Source organism: Daucus carota, chromosome 1 (genome assembly GCF_001625215.2).
Source record: "Daucus carota subsp. sativus chromosome 1, DH1 v3.0, whole genome shotgun sequence".
In the NCBI taxonomy this organism is placed as follows: domain Eukaryota; kingdom Viridiplantae; phylum Streptophyta; class Magnoliopsida; order Apiales; family Apiaceae; genus Daucus; species Daucus carota.
In genome coordinates, this window is record NC_030381.2 from 34,400,530 (window position 1) to 34,418,827 (window position 18,298).

At 34.8% G+C, this 18,298-nt stretch overlaps 3 protein-coding genes across 5 annotated transcripts; 1 reads left to right on the top strand and 2 right to left on the bottom strand.

Moving 5' to 3' along the window:
- Nucleotides 1-2,338: 2,338 nt before the first annotated feature.
- LOC108221520 (uncharacterized) lies at nucleotides 2,339-3,355 on the bottom strand. Its single transcript, XM_064086160.1, has one exon. The coding sequence runs from the start codon at nucleotides 3,353-3,355 to the stop codon at nucleotides 2,339-2,341; it is 1,017 nt and encodes a 338-aa protein (XP_063942230.1).
- Nucleotides 3,356-6,262: 2,907 nt separating this feature from the next.
- LOC108226386 (early light-induced protein 1, chloroplastic) lies at nucleotides 6,263-7,800 on the top strand. The gene is made up of 3 exons (XM_017401338.2): nucleotides 6,263-6,534; nucleotides 6,953-7,051; nucleotides 7,374-7,800. Exons 1-3 carry the CDS (start codon nucleotides 6,382-6,384, stop codon nucleotides 7,716-7,718), a joined length of 597 nt encoding a protein of 198 aa, XP_017256827.1. The 5' UTR covers nucleotides 6,263-6,381; the 3' UTR covers nucleotides 7,719-7,800.
- A 313-nt stretch (nucleotides 7,801-8,113) lies between these two features.
- On the bottom strand, nucleotides 8,114-16,624 carry LOC108225680 (uncharacterized). 3 transcript variants are annotated; one of them, XM_017400616.2, is made up of 18 exons: nucleotides 16,331-16,624; nucleotides 15,430-15,669; nucleotides 14,120-14,183; nucleotides 13,908-14,037; nucleotides 13,680-13,824; nucleotides 13,122-13,367; nucleotides 12,970-13,048; nucleotides 12,274-12,376; nucleotides 12,037-12,162; nucleotides 11,849-11,962; nucleotides 11,008-11,126; nucleotides 10,710-10,797; nucleotides 10,513-10,605; nucleotides 10,306-10,395; nucleotides 10,052-10,171; nucleotides 9,865-9,956; nucleotides 8,845-8,902; nucleotides 8,114-8,482 (listed from the first exon to the last, which is right to left on the bottom strand). In XM_017400616.2, exons 1-18 carry the CDS (start codon nucleotides 16,521-16,523, stop codon nucleotides 8,402-8,404), a joined length of 2,181 nt encoding a protein of 726 aa, XP_017256105.1. In that variant the 5' UTR covers nucleotides 16,524-16,624; the 3' UTR covers nucleotides 8,114-8,401. The 3 variants fall into 3 exon arrangements, 2 of the variants coding, with proteins under 2 accessions (XP_017256105.1, XP_017256100.1); XM_017400611.2 differs by having other exon boundaries at nucleotides 10,513-10,608; XR_010285546.1 differs by lacking the exons at nucleotides 8,114-8,482; nucleotides 8,845-8,902 and having other exon boundaries at nucleotides 9,883-9,956; nucleotides 10,299-10,395; nucleotides 10,513-10,608.
- Between the last annotated feature and the right edge of the window lie 1,674 nt (nucleotides 16,625-18,298).

The following is an 18,298-nucleotide window of genomic DNA, read 5'->3' on the forward strand; positions in this document are numbered from 1 at the left end:
ACCAGGTCTTTGAGAGAATCCCTGGGCTACAAGCCGGGCTTTATACCTTTCGATTTCATTTCTCTCATTTCGTTTTCGTACAAATACCCATCTATTCCCAACAGGGACTACCCCAGCTGGAGTTTGGACTGCGGGTCCAAATACATTTCTTTTGCGCAATGATTGCAGTTCTTCTTGAATTGCAATTTTCCATTTTGGCCAATCATCTCTTTGTCGACATTCTTCCACAGTTTGTGGTTCAGGATCAGAGTTCATAATAATATCAAATGCCACAGAAAAAGCATACACATCATCGATTTCAGTACTCTCACGATCCAATAATTTCCCGTTATGTACATAACTCATTGAGATCTCATAATTCTTAGGTACCTTTGCTTCTATGGAAGCATTTGCCACTTCTGGGGCATGTGCCACTTTTGGGGCAATTTCCTCTTCAGGAGGTTTTGTTACAACCACTTCAGGGGCTTGAACCTCTTCAGGAGGTGATACCACTTCTGGGGTATTTTCTGAAACTTTTGCCACTTCTGGGGCAATTCCAATCAATTTCCGTTTTCGTGGTACAATATCTTTTGCACCAATAGGTCTACCACGCTTTTGGCGTGGCTTTGAATCACCAATCAATTCCTCTGAAATTGATTTATTGCCAGGGATTTCAATCCTGGCTGGAGCATTAACAGCAGGTATATATGATTTCACAATATTTCTAGAATCATTAAAAGCATCTGGCATTTGATTAGCAATATTTTGCATATGTATAATTCTTTGAACCTCAGACTCACATTGTTTAGTCCGTGGATCAATAGCATTTAATCCTGAGGCATTCCATGATATTTCTGAATTTAATTTATGCAAAATTTTATCTCCCCCTAATGTAGGGAACATAGATTCATCAAAATGACAATCAGCATATCGAGCAGTAAAAACATCACCAGTCAATGGTTCCAGATATCTTATAATAGATGGAGAATCAAAACCAACATATATACCAATTCTTCTCTGAGGTCCCATTTTAGTTCTTTGTGGTGGTGATATAGGAACATACACAGCACAACCAAATACTTTTAAATGAGAGATATTAGGTACTTGGCCAAGAACCAATTCTTGAGGGGATTGTTTGTGGTAAGCAGAAGGCCTTATTCTAATTATATTTGCAGCATGAAGTATTACATGACCCCAAACAGATATAGGTAACTTTGCTCTTAGGAGTAAAGGACGGGCAATAAGTTGAAGTCTTTTAATTAAGGATTCTGCTAAACCATTTTGTGTATGTACGTGAGCTACCGGGTGTTCGACCGAGATTCCTACTGACATGCAATAATCATTAAAAGTTGCAGATGTAAATTCAGCAGCATTATCTAGTCGGATTGCTTTAATGGGATGATCAGGAAATTGAGCTCGTAGTTTAATGATTTGGGCAAGTAATTTTGAAAAGGCTGTGTTTCGGGTTGTAAGTAGACATACATGGGACCATCTAGTTGACGCATCAATTAAAACCATAAAGTACCTAAATGGGCCAGAAGATGGATGAATAGGACCACAAATGTCACCTTGAATTCTTTCTAAGAATTTCGGGGACTCGGTTTGAAGCTTAACTGGAGATGGTCGGATAATCAGTTTTCCTAAGGAACATGCTGAACAATGAAGTTCATCTTGGGGTATTATCTTTTGTGTTTTAAGCGGATGTCCTACAGAATTTTCAACGATACGACGCATCATAGATACTCCTGGATGACCGAGTCTTTCGTGCCAAAGGGAAAGTAGTTTTGGGTCTATGACTTTGGGGATGTTGACACTATGAGATTCAATAACTCGTATATTCGTGATATATAATCCCGAAGAAACTGAGTGAAATTTTTCTAGGACCTTTTTATTGTCAACGGTGTTTGAGGTGATGAGAAGGTATTCTTTTTCATTCTCATTAGTAGTTTCAACGTGAAACCCATTAAGACGAATATCTTTGAAACTCAGTAGGTTTCTAGTTGACTTGCTAGAGTATAGAGCCTCTTGTATGTGTATGAGTGTCTTATTTGGTAGAATAAAACTGGCTTTCCCAAAACCTTCTATTATATTTGATGTACCCGATACCGTCCAGACATGTGAGTTGGTTTTAGTCAACTGTGAGAAGTATTTCTGACTCTGTAAAATAGTGTGTGTGGTTGCGCAGTCAACAATGCATATATCTTCCATCTCTATACACATATATAAACGAAAAACATCTTTATTAAAAACACACCGAGTACATAGAACAACAACATGAAACAAGTACATAAAACGAGTACATAATAAAAACACATAAAACACAACGGAAATAAGTAAAGTAAGACAATACATATGAACCCTAGTCGTCTAAACCATAATAAAGATTAGCACCAGTGTCTATTTCATTTGAGGCTTTATTGACTGGTTCATTAACTTGATTATAACTAGCAAAGTTTGTTTCCACTCTCTTTCCAGTATTCCTTTTGAATGACTCGTAGAGATCAACAAGATGTTTGGGTGTGCGACAAGTACGTTGCCAGTGTCCCTCAGTTCCGCACCTATGACATATATCTCGTTTTTCTCCTTCTGGGGGTGCCTTTCTTTTGTTTGACACTTCACGTTGGCACTTGTTGTAACCATCACGTTGCCACTTCAGGTGGCCAGAATGATATTGATTGCGAAACCGACCACGGAAATTTCCACGTCCACGGTTTCGTCCATAACCTCGTCCTCCTCTATGCCCTTTCCCACGTTCATTCTTCTGGAATGACGTGTTATGTATTTCAGGTAACTGGGCAGAGCCTGTGGGACGTATCTGATGGTTTTTCAATAACAACTCATTATTCTTTTCAGCCACAAGAAGGAGAGATATCAGCTCGCCATATTTCTGAAAATTCCGCTTCCTATATTGTTGAGCCAGGATCATAGTGTTGGGGTGAAAGGTTGAGAGGGTCTTTTCAATCATTTCAGCATCAGTAATATTTTCACCACATAAAATTAATTTTGAGCTTATCTTGAAAAGAGCAGAATTATATTCAGCTACAGATTTGAAATCCTGTAGCCTCAAATTAATCCAGTCATATCGGGCAGATGGCAAGTGAACAAGTTTCTGGTGATCAAATCTATCCTTGAGATTATTCCAAAGGGTGAGTGGATTTTTGATAGTGAGGTATTCAGATTTTAGGTCTTCATGGATGTGATGCCTAAGAAAGATAATTGCTTTTGCATTTTGTTCAACAGTTGGGATTTTTTCTGGGTCAATAGTATCTTTTAGGCCATTAGCACTAAGGTGTAATTCCGCATCGAGGACCCATGACAGATAATTATTTCCAGAAACATCCAAGGCAACGAACTCTAATTTTGCAAGATTCGCCATTCTGAATTTAAAATACGACACAATAATAAAACATGTTGGTAACTAAAATAATTAATCATATGTCACATAATAAATTTATAATATAAAACGATAAATATTATAATCATGCAACAGGAATCTTTAATTTAAACAACAATATAAACAAATTTAAAAACTATAATAATGACAAGGGTGTTGATAATAACATTTATAAAATAGAATAAATAAGTTAGAGCGTACCTTCTTCGTTGAAATAAATCCCGGATAAAATCTTGTACTCCTTTTATTGATATAAACCCGGACAAAATTTTGTACTCCTTTATCGAAATAAAACTTGGGCAGAGACTCGTGCTGATAACGTGTTATAAAACTATAAACTAAAACTACTATCAACTATCAAATGATACGAACTCTAAATATATATTAAAGAGAGAGATAACAATAAGAGGAAATTATTTTTGTATATCTATCTTGTACATGAGCTGATCTCCTATTTATAGCCAAACGAAGGATGTAGTATTAATAACCTCCGTGTATTGGTAACTGCACAATCAATTTACAGCTTGAAGTTTCCAGTATTACAGCTTGCTTTCTTATTCAAATAACACGGTATGTTGACAATCACCTTAGCCAATTAATACGTTCATAACAGAAGGTGTTTTGTTTTTTGCTGGTACGGAAAGAAGTGTAGTAAAATATTTGATAGAGAGCATGCAATCAAATTACAATGGCATTTTATGTAATTAAGTATGAAGTCTTGGGGTAGGAGGTGTAAAAAGTCCTTGAAAATGGAATCAGGATTTATGATTTAAGGGATGAGTGATCTTGTTGGATTCGTATTTATGATTATTTTAATACAATGAAATTTTTATATTTAATACTAAAAAGAAATTAAAAATATTAATAATCAAAAATGTATATTGGCAAGCGTGACAATGAAAAACAGGAAAAGTATCAAGAGACAGAGGTAATATTAATTCGGTTTTTCTAGTGTGTGCCCATGGGCACACACTAAGCACCAAATTTTATAAATTTGGTGAATTTTGATTGGCTCATGCTTCTTTATAATGGTGGACCCCCTGCAAATTCACCAACCACACCAATCAAAATCCACCAAAATTATAGATTTTGGTGCTTAGTGTGTGCCCATGGGCACACACTAGACAAACCCATATTAATTACTTCAATCCTTGAGAAATGGGGGCGCCATAGGTGTAGTTTATCTTTTAAAAAAGTACAATATATATCGTTCATCTGCTGCTTAGAACAACCCAATCCTAATTCTCTCCATAGTCTAGCCTCTTTTTTGTCGTAGCCGTCGGGAGCTTCCATCGGTTTTCACCGGTGGAAAGCTCTAAATCAGTTAATTACTTTGTTTTTTTCATAATTTTTGAATAATACTTCTTCTCGGAAAACTTAGATCTAAAAGCATGAAGCATCGGAGATTTCGCTCTCTCTTCTAAGTGGGTGGGTTTTCAGTCCGATTTCTCTTATTTTTGTGGTCTGTTCCAGATCTATTCTCGAGAAGATTCTTAGATCTAAAATCATCGGAGAGTTCGCCGTCTTTCCTCTCTGTTTCAATCGGGGTGGATTTTTAGTCTGATTTCTCTTGGTTTTGTGATTCCGCTCCAGATCTAAGGTTGTTTTCTCTCCCTCGTGAGAGTTTTGTTTTCGCTTCTTCATTATAAGCAGGTGTCTTGATTTGATGATGAAAGTTTGCATGGAATCGCAGTTTTGGTCGATAGCTCAAACGATAGCTCTATTAGGGCATGATGAAGAGGGTAGCGGTGATTCAACGAGGATGCATGAAGCGGGTATTTGTATTTGTATATACTTTATCTTCAAAATATCGTTTAACTGTCTCTTTATGAGAACAGACGATTGCAATTTCTAGTTTGTTCGACTCGATCATTGGTGTAGATGCCGTATGGCTTTTGATTATTAGATTAACACCTTTGTTTCAAAAAAAAAAAAGAGTACAATATGTAATTTAAAATCTATTCACTTTAATTATGTAGTTGATCACTCAAGTGTACTTAATGTATCAAGTCGGTCACCGAAAACGTTATCAAGATAATCACTAAACTCGCCATAAATATCAAACAAGTAGCCAACAAGGTGTTGGTGTGGTGGTAGAGCTCTTGTACCCACGTGTGCGTGTGTAATCAATTAACAAAAAAAATAATATCAAACAAGTACCTTAAAGTATGAGTTCAAGAAGTTAAAATATTATTTATGGAGTTTTATACATTATTCTTAAATGTTACCCTAACCAAATAAAAGGTCATGACTAGTATGTATAATAATAAATTTAGATTTTATCAAATTTATTTATTATTTATTTTGTATTAAAAGAAAGAAAATAAGTATATAATAAATAATAGGGAATAAACTTGATAAATCTAAATATATTATAGATATGAAATGGGCCGGGACTAACTTACTGGATCAGGTTGAATTGCTTTAAGATTTTAATAGATAAATTTTGACCCAACCAACTATGAGCGGCCCAATCAGAAATCAATGCAACATACTCACGTTTTTTGATGGGTCGGTTGGGCAGTTTGGCGGCCTGTTCAGGACGGGTCCATGAGCAGCCCCAATTCACAGTATTTGAACTTCAGAACCCAAGTAATTCATGAAAAAACTTCTTGAAAAATACTGTCTTGAACGTTTAGTCTGGAAGGTTCTAGTGAGCGCCAAACCAAAGATACGTAAAGTTACACACCCCATTCCTGGCCGCTAATTCATCTTCACGCTCTTCTGGTCTCTACGTTCACCACGTCACCCTTGTTCCAACAAATGTGGCCATTTCGCTCGTCACGTAGCACACTAGCCCTTCATACCTCAAAAGTGTAACGTGGACACTCAAATATCCAGCCTTTTCCTACCTCACTCTCCTCACTTCGCCTATAAATACATTTATATCAACCTTCTTTATACATACCAACCATCTCACTAGCTACTCTACTAGCCAAGCTTTTGATCTTCTAATCAAAAACTTTATATCTTTCTTTATTTCTTTCGATTTTATTAAAATATTTGTGATGGCTTCTTCATCAGTCATGCAGTCTACCCTAGCCTCTCCGGTTACACGTGGCATCACCGGAAGAAAGTTGAACATTGTTCCGGCGAAATGTGCGTTTATGCCGTCTTTGTCGAGGAGGTCTGCGAGCCTTAGACTCAAGTGCATGGCAGAGGTAGTGGTTTAAGTGTTGATACTGTAAATTATTAAGTACTTCTATTTCTATATGATATGTTGTATATTATTTCCTCCGTTTCAATTTATATGTCCATTTTTGAAAAAAAATTGTTTCAAATTAGTTGTTTACTTCAACTTTCAATACAAAATTATATTTCCAAAGTGAATTTCACTCCACGTATCTCTTATTTATATCTTCTAAATCTACCTAATACCATATTTTGGTTATTTAATGCAATTAATTTATAAACAACCATTTTTCTTAAATTTTATGATTTTTTAAAAATGGACATGTAATTTGAAACTGAGAGAGTAGTAAGTGTAAATAATAAATACTATATAATTATTAATTATGATAATCCTACTGAAAAATGTTACTAATGCTTTGTTTGATGTATTTTGGTATTTATGTATAGGATGGACAAAAGGAGGAATCTAGCCCGGTAACAAGTCCAACTCCAGCTGCAGCTCCTGAACCCATTCCATTTAAGCCTACCCCTCCTCCTACACCCAAGGTAATTTAGATTTTCACCCTTCCTGCTCCATGTCGGTGATGGATCCAGAAATTTTATCGACGGATCCAGAAAGGGCCGTCAGGGAGTTTAAACACCCGATTCCTATAATTTTTCTTATTTACACTATATTTAAAATATTTTATATTTAATCCTGAATTATAGCACACCTGACTAAAGATTTTTCCAGCTATATTAATATGTTATTACAGCTATAATAATATGTTATTAGTTATTACGCGAATATAACTGGGCATATAAATTTTATTATATACATGGGAATCTCTTGTAACTAACAAGGTGCATGAATTGACTTGTGTGACAGGCCAGCACAAGTTTCTTTGACGTGCTAGCATTCAGTGGACCTGCACCGGAAAGAATCAACGGCAGGCTCGCTATGATCGGATTCGTCGCAGCCATCGGAGCTGAACTCGCCAGCGGCCAGGATGTTTTTTCCCAGATTTCCAACGGAGGAGTGACCTGGTTCTTGGGAACAAGTGTGGTGCTATCACTAGCATCTTTGATTCCTTTGTTTAAAGGAGTGAGTGTTCAGTCTAAATCTAATGGAGTCATGACTTCTGATGCTGAGCTCTGGAACGGTAGAATTGCTATGTTAGGTTTGGTTGCTTTGGCTTTCACTGAGTATGTAAAAGGTGGTGCTCTTGTATGATTACTAAACGTCGCCTTTATTTAAGGTCTAGATGTGTACTTCAAAATCCAGATCTATGAAGTGATACAAATATTTTTGTCAAGGTTTTCTTGTGTAATTTCTGGAGGTAAAAATATGATACTGGAGTCCAGTATCATATTAATAGCAAATTCATTTTTCTATATATGCTATCAACATAAATAAAAAAAATTACATCCTCCCAATTTATGGTTTTGAATCAGGTTTAAAATCAGAATTTTGCTTATTTTTAGATTTAAGTCGACATCTGATTTATTATATAAACAACATTTTTTAGTGGAAGTGATTTTAAGCCCAAGCTTAAAGTGCAAACAGGCTCTTGGCTGCATTACAAATTAGCAGTGTGTTCATTAAACAAGAGGTTAGATGCACAACCCTGCTAGTAACCGTGAAAATTATACATATAAATTACTCATACAAGGGTTATAATACTCTTTAATTAACTCTGCTTCTGGCATTAGATCAATATAGATCTATATGTAAGATTATACTGGACCTTTTTCTCTCTATGGGGTAATTACATATTTACAAACGTAAAAAGGGATTACTGACATATACTTCACACACTGATTACTGGTAGCATGAAATTTACTGATGGCCATATATACTCTTTCTATGTATGTATTTACTTGCACAATCTCCGTACACATGCCTGTCTTCTATCATTATATAACTTGATCGAGTCTAACTTCACTGTCATATATACTGTTTTCACCCTTATCAGCATCCTGGGATACATAACTTGGCTGTCCAAGAAAAAGGTAAACTGTGTTAGATGTTTATAATACTTGGCATTATGCATGATTGTGGAAGTTATGAGAAAATATCAACAAATAAGATCCTACTTTCCACATGGTTTTTATGCTTACTTCTTAGTCTTTAATTGGCCTATAGTTGGTTAGGAAACTGTTCCAATTTACAAGTTATCTATGAATCCCGAAGAGACAAAAACTAGGTGAAGTGTTATTCTTAATGCCAAAACACTGAACTAATGATCGGACTGTATGGTAATGAACAGCATAACTCCAGCATAAAATCTAAAGCCAAAAGGGATCATTCTACTAGAGTAATGGTATTAGTGTGATGATGCAGTATTTGAGGTACTTACTTCGACTGGGATCTCAACCGGAAATAAATTTATGCTCTTGGAATTGAAGCTGTAACCGCTAGAAAAAATAGGAAATAACATAAATCAATGGCGGGATATAAAAAGTTCGAAAAACATCTTATGGGTATCAAAGCCTAAATAAATTCACTTGGCTGGTCATGAACATATCTACTTGATCAGAACTATAACAATATTACAAATACACACACACAACAAACAAGTAATATCCTTGACAAGTGTTCTGAAGGGCACCAGCCCATGAGAACAACAAGAGCCGATTTAACACGCAAATTTTTAGCAAATGTAGAACAAGGGTAAAATGATTCTAATGTTTACACACTTGTTGAAATATATTTTTTACAAGCTTAAACAATAGACAACATAATACTGTATCATAATCTCCGATTATGCAACCTTAGCAACTATGCTTCAAAATCATTTGGCTCGAGCCCTAAAATTCTTTTCTCCCTCTTCATAATCTATCATCATGTAAGAGAGTTGAAGTTCTTTCATGGGTTGGATTTGAGTTGTAAGAGATCATGGTTCTGTTTTTGTTTTTGTGTTACAAGTTCAGCTGAACTTCAAGCATGTAATCACAAGATTTTGCAAGTATAGGCAGGTTTTAGTTTGACTAACGCTTTGTTACCAATTTGAAATTCGCTAAAAATCACCGAGAATATATATAGGGGACGGAGAGAATAGAAGGGTCAAAATATGTCCCATACATCTTCTCGACTAACAAAATCTCGCACCTACACTTAAAGTGCAAGTAAACGCCTCCATGACAGTCTATCCTACCATCAGATTCACTAACTTGTGATTAGGGTCTTCCAAAACAATGAAGACTATACTAATACAGTGAAGCATGTTCCATACCTATTTTACTAACAATATGTGTGCTTTTAGCTGAGGGTAACATATTCGATCATGAGGATGAAGTATTACATGTCATGCTCGATCCTAAGAACCTTTACAAGTTCGGAGCACAGATGAAAGAAAGAGTACAATAAAAAGGATCACCTGCGAGTCATAACAAGCTGCCACACATATGGAATGAAGAATTCCTCAGGATGACTCTCTTGTTCATATGTAAAGCGTAATTGAGTGAACATCTGTCAGAAAATAATAAAGAAGATTATATCCAGACAGGAGAACTTAATCTATAATTGCTCGATATAATATGTGCAAGGAGTGACATTATGTGTACCTTTATTCCTTCACCTCGCCACGATCGGCAATTGAAGATTATGACTTTAAGTATCTTCTCCACTGACCATTCACCTTCCAATTTTTGGGCATCGATGCGGCTATTGAAAAAATCCAGTACCTACAGAAGCAGAAGGTATTTTAAAAAAATATGTAAAGAAAATTGAGCATTGTATCATGACATTATGTTATATATAGTAAACTAAGCATGCTTCAGAGAGAAGACAATAGTAGAGTTGAAAGCTTACTACTTACAGTAAAAATGTTCTCAAGCAGCTCATTAAAACGTGGGTGAGACTTAAAAGGCAGAAATATATCCTGCCGCTGTAAAATTGCATAAACAACCTGGAGCCGTGCGGATATCGTCAAGGATTTGCAATAGGGATACATAATACTCCCATCAAAATTATGGATAAGATCTTATACAGAATCTCAACTCTCAAGTACAAAACTTAATGATACCTCGGGATTCCGCGGCAAGGCATAAGTCAGAATGACATTTAATATTTCAAGAACTATCCTCAGGAAATCCGTGTAAATATGCAATTCTGAGGACTGCTAAAAAAAGGGGAGAATTTATTATGACATATAATTATAGATGACAATGAGAAGATAATTGTGTCAAGAATTATAATGTAGGAGAAGAGTGCAACAACTACCATGTCATCTAGGAGGCTGTCACCATCCTTTAGTTCACTACTGGAAAACTGCAGCTTATCATTTTTCAGATCTGCTACTTTGGTGTATCTGGATAGTAAAACTAATTAAAACATGAATACAAGACCTAATTCTATGGAGAAGGTGGTGAAACATGAAACCAACAAATAAAGCTGCCAACTACTTGAATCAACTCAACGAAGCTTTTATACCAATGTGATTGGGGATAGGAAAGATAATTAACTTGCTGCATGTGAAAGAATAATACAACATACGAAGTACAGAAGAGTAACAGAATACCTCCTCAATAGCATATCAAATAAGCTAACTAATTGTTGTGAAGCATATGCACTCAAGTGATGGACATGAGGTGCCATATTTGCCAAAGTTGCTAGACAATTCGTATGAAGATAGACATCCTGTTAAAAATAAAAAGATGCACATTAGAGAATAATACATCACAATTGCTACCTGAGATCTTCAATAGAGTCTGGATGCATGAAATTATGGCACGTCTCCAAACTTGTACACATGTTCAACAATTAGTATCAAATAAACAAAAAAAAATGGAGATTGACAGATTGTAAAGCTTTCATGTGAACACCTTCCTATAGCACTGCAGCCATGCTTATCGACAATTACTAGTTCAATGCTGAAAGTTGAACCAAACTTATACTGTTTTACCTTAGTGTCAATATAACATCATACTGGTAAAGTTTTGTTTTTTTGACGAAAAATACCGGGAAAGATGCCCTTGGACGCAACACAGATTCCTTATAGGGTCTACTGAGGCATAAAGATTATCAATGAACTTGGACATAACTACTGAAACAGATAGTAAATCTCTTTTATTTTGTACATATCTTTTAAGGTATGCTTCAGAAAACAAATGCCAAATTTATTTTAATTTTCAGAACAAAGATGGTTACTTGATGTTATGACTGTGCATTAATATATATATTTTTTGACCAAAAAGAGCTGTACCAATGACATTCAGAACAGTGGTAAAAAACTAATGCTCACTGCTCAGGCTTTAGACATATTATAAATTTCACGTCAGATAAAGCAAAGGTGGTCTCTGTATCAATCACAATAATATAAAAAGCAATAAAAAATAAAAAATCAACCAATGAGGACATACCCGCAGCTTAGATTGGTTGTATTTCAGAGTTCTTACGAGGATTATAACCATGAGAGAACCCACAGAAGTTTGTGAAAGAAGACGCTCTTTGTACCATGAGACGGTAGGAAGAATCTGTCCAAAAATGTAAAATTACAATTATGTACTTAGTTCATTATGAGACTGACTCAAAGATGGCTTTGACTTACCAACTTGTGAATGCTGGTATTAAAAGAGGAGTCCTGACTTAGTATAAGAAGGATGATCAGCACCATATAAATTTGATTCGATCTCCTGTTTGCAGTATCATATAATGTTTCCAGCAACGGTATCAACTGTTGATGTCATTAGAGTTCGAAGATAAGTGACAATTGAATGCCATGATTAATTTGAGTAGCAAATTTTTGTGTGTTAAACCAAAGAAGACAAGAAGCAGCTGTTCTGACCATAGTTTCTAGATCTGTTCGCACCAAGACATACTCAAGAAAGCCTGAATTTCCATGAATCAGTGAGTAGAGTATAAGAACAGCACCTTCATCTGCCAATGACCTGAAAAGACGTCACATGTGAATTTAACTCCATAAAACATAGAGATAAGAATAATATGACACAGGTATTCAAGTACACAGAATTGACCAGTAGCATGCTTGTGCCAGGGTACAAGTATTTCCACTTTCTTACAGTAGAGATATAATGCCCTACCCATGGGAAGCTTTTAGCAAGTTCATAACCAAGGAGTTTTAACAAGTGCATTAGAAAAAAAAAAATCAACTACAAAATTCAGTTTCTTGGGCCAGTAGATGGATAAACGAGACATGGCTGCGCCATGTCAAGCCATAGATGTGTACTAATTTAGTAATGTGAAGGGGGAAAGAAAACAAAGTATAACTTTTATTGTAACTACCAGTTTAAATAGTTGCAAGATCTACAATTCCATTATCTATTTGTCTATAAGAACTTTTTATATCTAACAGATAGTGCATTAGAAAGTAATAAGTTAATCTTTCATAACAATCCATAATTTTAGATAGAAATAGGCACAGAGGACTGTTAGAAAATGATGCCAACTAGAGGATCATGAGAAGCACCAAACAATAATCTGACCACTATCAAGTACGCAAAAAGGTGAATGAAACACTTACATGGCAAGAGTATCAAAGAGAGAAGCAAAAGGTATAGATGGACCACCGTGGGCATTCCTTTCGATATCCGTACGATCCACTGAAAGTAGATAAATTACTGAGCATCATGAAACATTCAGGAAAGTGCAGTATCAGAAACTATAGGTTCTTACATTCTACATCCCTTGCATTTTCCAAGGCCTTGCAGTAAGGGTTATCAGAGAAATAGGTTTCTTCTTTCAGAAGATAATCTGATTTTGCCATGTCATCAAACTTAAATTTCCCAGGTTCCGGTAAACAACATTTCCGAAAGTGAATGAGGATTAGTAAAATATTAAGACTGCTTTCAGCTAATAGACTTCTCGAAGTTTCACTGCTTGCACTGACGATGAAAGACAAGGGAAGCAACACCAAGTTTGCTGTAAGAAATATAAAAAGAAGCGCTTTCATTGAAAACAAGATATTGAACTTTTGCTATGTAATTAATATCTGAGGAGAACTACAATGAAATTAAAGAATGACACAATTTAAGAAATTATTACAATGCAAGAGCAAGACCATATAGACTTACAACTCATTCTTCTTCCAAAGTATATAGTAAGAATGACAAAAAATTAAAAATACACTGGTTGATCATATTATATAACGATGTGAAATATTAAAAAGACTCTTGCAAGTTGAATCCAGTTGTTCACTATAACACAAGTATATGAATATAAAAGTTATATTACCCGCAGCGGAACCAACTCTCTGCAAAACACCAGGCTGATTCCCTTCAGTAAATATAGCATACGAAGCAGTAGTATAAGGAAACTGGGGCCGAGCCATGTAATTGAGCAACAGCCTGCGAACTACTAGATTAATTACAGCTTTTTCCTGCATATACAATAAGAGCTAATTGACAACAATGACATATAAGATCAATGGGATTAATATGTGCAAATATTTATCCTCTTAACCTGAATCATTGCTGCATCTGTGAATGGGTGGGAATCATCTGGTCCTGGTGATGGCCCGGAAAGAAGCTGCGTTGACATGGCAACGAGCATGAAATCAAGTAGTCCATGGTGTAGGAGATATGTATCGGAACTTGAAAAACACAAAAGCATATAAATTGTCAATAATTTTAACTGGCATGAAAAAATAATATAGGAAAGTCAATAGTGCATACCTTACATCTACTGATCCGATACAATTTAGAACACTATTCATAACATATTGTACAATGCTTTGATCTGCATCAAACAAAAAAAAAAACAGAATTTTTAGTCAGCAGAATTTTTAGTCAAGCACTCACTTAAACAAGAAAACTTTTGTAGAAGAGGTAAAGAGCAGACAGTTACTTCGAACACTTTTCAACTAAAAACCGAGAAAGTAAATCAGCGTTGCTTATAAATCATTGCAGCATATGTGTTACAATATGATCGAGGTGGTTTCCACCATCAACAAGTTAGACCATAAATGAACTAAAATTTACCAGCAAACTCAAGTTGCATCTATATGCTTATTTTCAAAGTTAATAACAAATAGCTTTTTTTTCATATACGTACATCCCTCATTTACAAAATTCTATATGAATTTCGCCTAATTATTTATATTAATATAGTCACCAAATCAGTTTCTTCATCCCTGCCCAGGATGTTGCAGTGTTCCCTCTTTATATACATCAAATTTCTCAATAAATAATATTGACGACTCATCTAAAATTTGAAAAGGAAAACTTTTGGCACAGAGGAAGAAAGAGAAGGTCAGAAGAGTGAGTATTCGATTCATTGATTCAGACTTCAGATCCTTGGTATATATACCAACATTTGGCAGAAATGAAATTATATGGGATACTTAATAAGAGTTACAAGTTGGCTCCATGCAATAAAAATTATATCGTCCAAGAATTTATTTACTTTACTAATTTCATCCAATAAATTTTGTTTGTTCTGGGATGAAGGATCAACAAAATTATGGGGGTGGGGTCTGAACTTCAGTTTTTGTCTTTCCAATGCTTGAAGGCGTTTCTAAGGTATCATTCAGAACTTCATTTCTTCAATGGTAAGCATATATATACCATGTTCTCCTCTAGGCGCCATTTCCAAATTCAGGAACAAGACCGAATTTACAATCTTAAGAAATTAACTACTTAGCCCTTTCCAGTACCAGTTCTATGAACTACAGACATATGATGGAACATAATATTAGGCCTTCATAGGCAAAGAGAAATTACATAAATTTGCTAATAAGACATACACAGAGCAATTATAACCTCAATATCCAACAGCTTTGTTCTTAATAGAGGCGAGGTGCTCAAGTAGCAAAAACAATGAAGAAATAGAAGGAAGGTGGAGATGTTTTAATAAATTTTCACATGCAAGGTAGATATTCTAAGTAGTTACCATAATATGTTAAGTGCTAAGTTGCACTAAATATGATAACAGAATAAATCTTTAATATTTATCCCAAAAAATAAATAAAGAATTTAAATAATACCTCTCGGGAAACTGTCAGGCAATGCCTCAGAATCATCCACAGACAAGTACAGCTCCTCATAAGTATTACCTTTTGCTATTTCAATCAAGTATTTAAGGAAAACAGATGCGACGTGAAGTGCATTTACAGCTTTGGTTAAAGCTTCAGATTGCACAGCAGAAGTACCAACCAGCGCTTGTAAACACCAAGCTAGGTGGATTAAGATCTTAGCAAGATGCCTTGTGAAGCAATTGTTCTGTGCTGCACAATTCAATGGAAATTAACAATCAAACACATGTAGAGAGAGAATACGAGCACATGAGGAAAGATAATAGATGTCACTTTAAAACAACTTACACAATTCAATGAGAGGACTTCAAGGGGTTTTAAATTACAGGCTTCAATCAAAATTCCGGTAAAAATATTTCTAGACGGCAAATAATGGTGGTAATTTTGATAACTACTAACTTTTCCACTAGAATTTCTCACATTGGCATATACAGATACAAGTAAAGCTCACCACTCGGGTAATGTTTAAGATTACATATATAGTCAACTCTAAATAATATTACTCAAACTCACGTGTGTTAAACCAACACACAATTAATCAGCTCTTGATGATCTAAATTAGTTCGACTGTAATATATTGGTAATCACTAATCAATATACTACAATCAGTGCACTCACAACACTCAAGTTCACACACACCATTATATTCCCTCCTGATTCCATCAGTAAGAAAATTCGGGAAAATATAACATGATAACATACTAAATTTGGTGTTGATATCCTATTTTTAACTCCTATAATATGATTACCAGAATTTGTTCAATACCTATAACATTATCTTCTGAATTTTTGAATTAACCAAAATTTCAAAAAGAGAATAAGTACTATTAAAGTCAAAACATTAAAAATTTACCGAAAATAAGGCAAGCCTCGTGATAACGATTAGAAGGCCAGTTGTGATCAAACGGAAGCAGAAGCAATTGCTGCCAAAACTCCGAGTTAATCGGGAACGAAATCTCTCCGATAAATCCTCCGATCAAGTACTCCGCCGTGTGTTGGTGTTGCGCATTGGTAGTCCACCGCGGAGCTGATGCCACGCCTCCCATATATGCACCGTGGAGCTGATTTTGTTTGATTCAAGGAAAGTGGTGTTGAAGCTGTTGTGTGTGTGTGTACACTGATTTTGAAAAGAGTTGAGGTTTACTTACGGGGGTGTATTCGATTGGGATTTTAATGCATTGTTTTTAGTCTATGAATTTTAATGGATTGTATGGGATTTTGATTTTGTGCGGATTGTTGATGAAATGTCGCAGAGTTGATAGGATTTAGGTACAATGCTTCAAAATCCCATTGAATTTGGTGGGATTTCAAAAAACTTAAAATACACTGAAGAATGCCACAAAATCCATCATTTTATGAAATGAAAAAAAATCCATCAGCATTTGAATACCATCAGATTTTAATGGATTTTAAACAATCCCAATTGAATACCATCGGATTTTAAAGCATAATTTAAAATCCCAATTGAATACCACCAGATTTTGTAGCATAATTTAAAATCCCAATTGAATACCTCAAGATTTTAATGGATTTCAAACAATCCCAATCGAATACCCTCGGATTTCATAAATGCAAAAAAATGCTTTAAAATCCCAATCCAATACACCCCTCTTAAAGAGATAGAGATGGATTCAGCTGCACTTAAGTACGACAAACGCTCAGACTCACTTGCCCATTGATGACGCGTCATTATACTAACGAACATATTTTACATCATAATTAAAGTGGATTTAGCGACTTTTTTTTTTCGTAAATTGACATATCTATCCAGGTTTGGACTTTTCTCTATGTTTTGTTAATAAGTACTCTATTGTATTTCCAAATTTTGTAATTAAGATTATAATATATTTTTTTTGTCAGGAAATTAAGATTATAATTGAACTTTAATTAAGCTGAAGCAAAAAGCTGCGCTGGATGACTTAACAAAATTCTCAATGAAACCCGGTTTTTGTTATGTTTTATGAATAATCCCATAATTTTTCTTTTACACAAAGCTTTTGTCATTATTAATTTTTTCCAAAACAAGTCAGGTTTATGTCGTATTATACACCGCCTTCCCCTTTTACATGTCCATCTTGATTTTCAAAGAGTCAAATTAATTTTTTTTTCGACTAAATATTACAAATTATCTAGTTATTATTTTTTTTCAACTATATGATACATGTAAATTAGTGTCAAAATATGATCAATTTGAATAGTCAAAAGTCAAATTGAACACGGAAAAGGAGACGGAGGAGGAACAAATTTTCGGGATTGTAAAAACTTTAACATAAAATCTGAAATATCAATACGAAATTGTGATTTCTTAACAGTCTAGTTTCTTAATTTTATTTTAATTTTGCTTTCGTAAACAACAAATTCATACGAATTTATATTTGTAAAATTAGAATCTAATAAATAAATTATATAACTGTACCAATAAGTCTTAAATTATATAAATGAAATCAGCCAATCTAATAATCAAGGGAGGCAACCACATAACGTGGTCTCCGCCAACTTGAAGAACAAAACATGGACGCCACTAAATTAGTTTTTACGTGTTCTAATGTTTATTTCACGTTCATCCCTAGAATTCCTCTCTGCAGCGCAGCAGTATTATAAATGCATGACGTGCTTGCCAAATTTACTTTTCAACATGTTGGGTTTGGGTCATTCAGCCAACGCTTAGAGTAATTTTTTACCCATGTTATGTTTTTTTTCAGCAACACATGTAATGTTATTACCATTACTAAAAGTTCCTAAATATCAATAAATGATTTAAGACTATTTTTGTCCAAAAAAAGTTTCTGAATACAGGGTCCAGTGGTCTACTGTTATAATA

Coding starts and splice junctions, on each gene's coding strand:
- LOC108225680 (XM_017400611.2), bottom strand. CDS start 16,523: ATGGGAGGCGTGGCATCAGCTCCGCGGTGGACTACCAATGCGCAACAC. Junction 13,368..13,679: donor GAGAGTTGGTTCCGCTGCGG/GTAATATAACTT, acceptor TATTTCTTACAG/CAAACTTGGTGTTGCTTCCC. Junction 10,798..11,007: donor TTTGATATGCTATTGAGGAG/GTATTCTGTTAC, acceptor TTTACTATCCAG/ATACACCAAAGTAGCAGATC.
- LOC108226386 (XM_017401338.2), top strand. CDS start 6,382: ATGGCTTCTTCATCAGTCATGCAGTCTACCCTAGCCTCTCCGGTTACA. Junction 6,535..6,952: donor GACTCAAGTGCATGGCAGAG/GTAGTGGTTTAA, acceptor ATTTATGTATAG/GATGGACAAAAGGAGGAATC. Junction 7,052..7,373: donor CCCCTCCTCCTACACCCAAG/GTAATTTAGATT, acceptor CTTGTGTGACAG/GCCAGCACAAGTTTCTTTGA.
- LOC108221520 (XM_064086160.1), bottom strand. CDS start 3,355: ATGGCGAATCTTGCAAAATTAGAGTTCGTTGCCTTGGATGTTTCTGGA.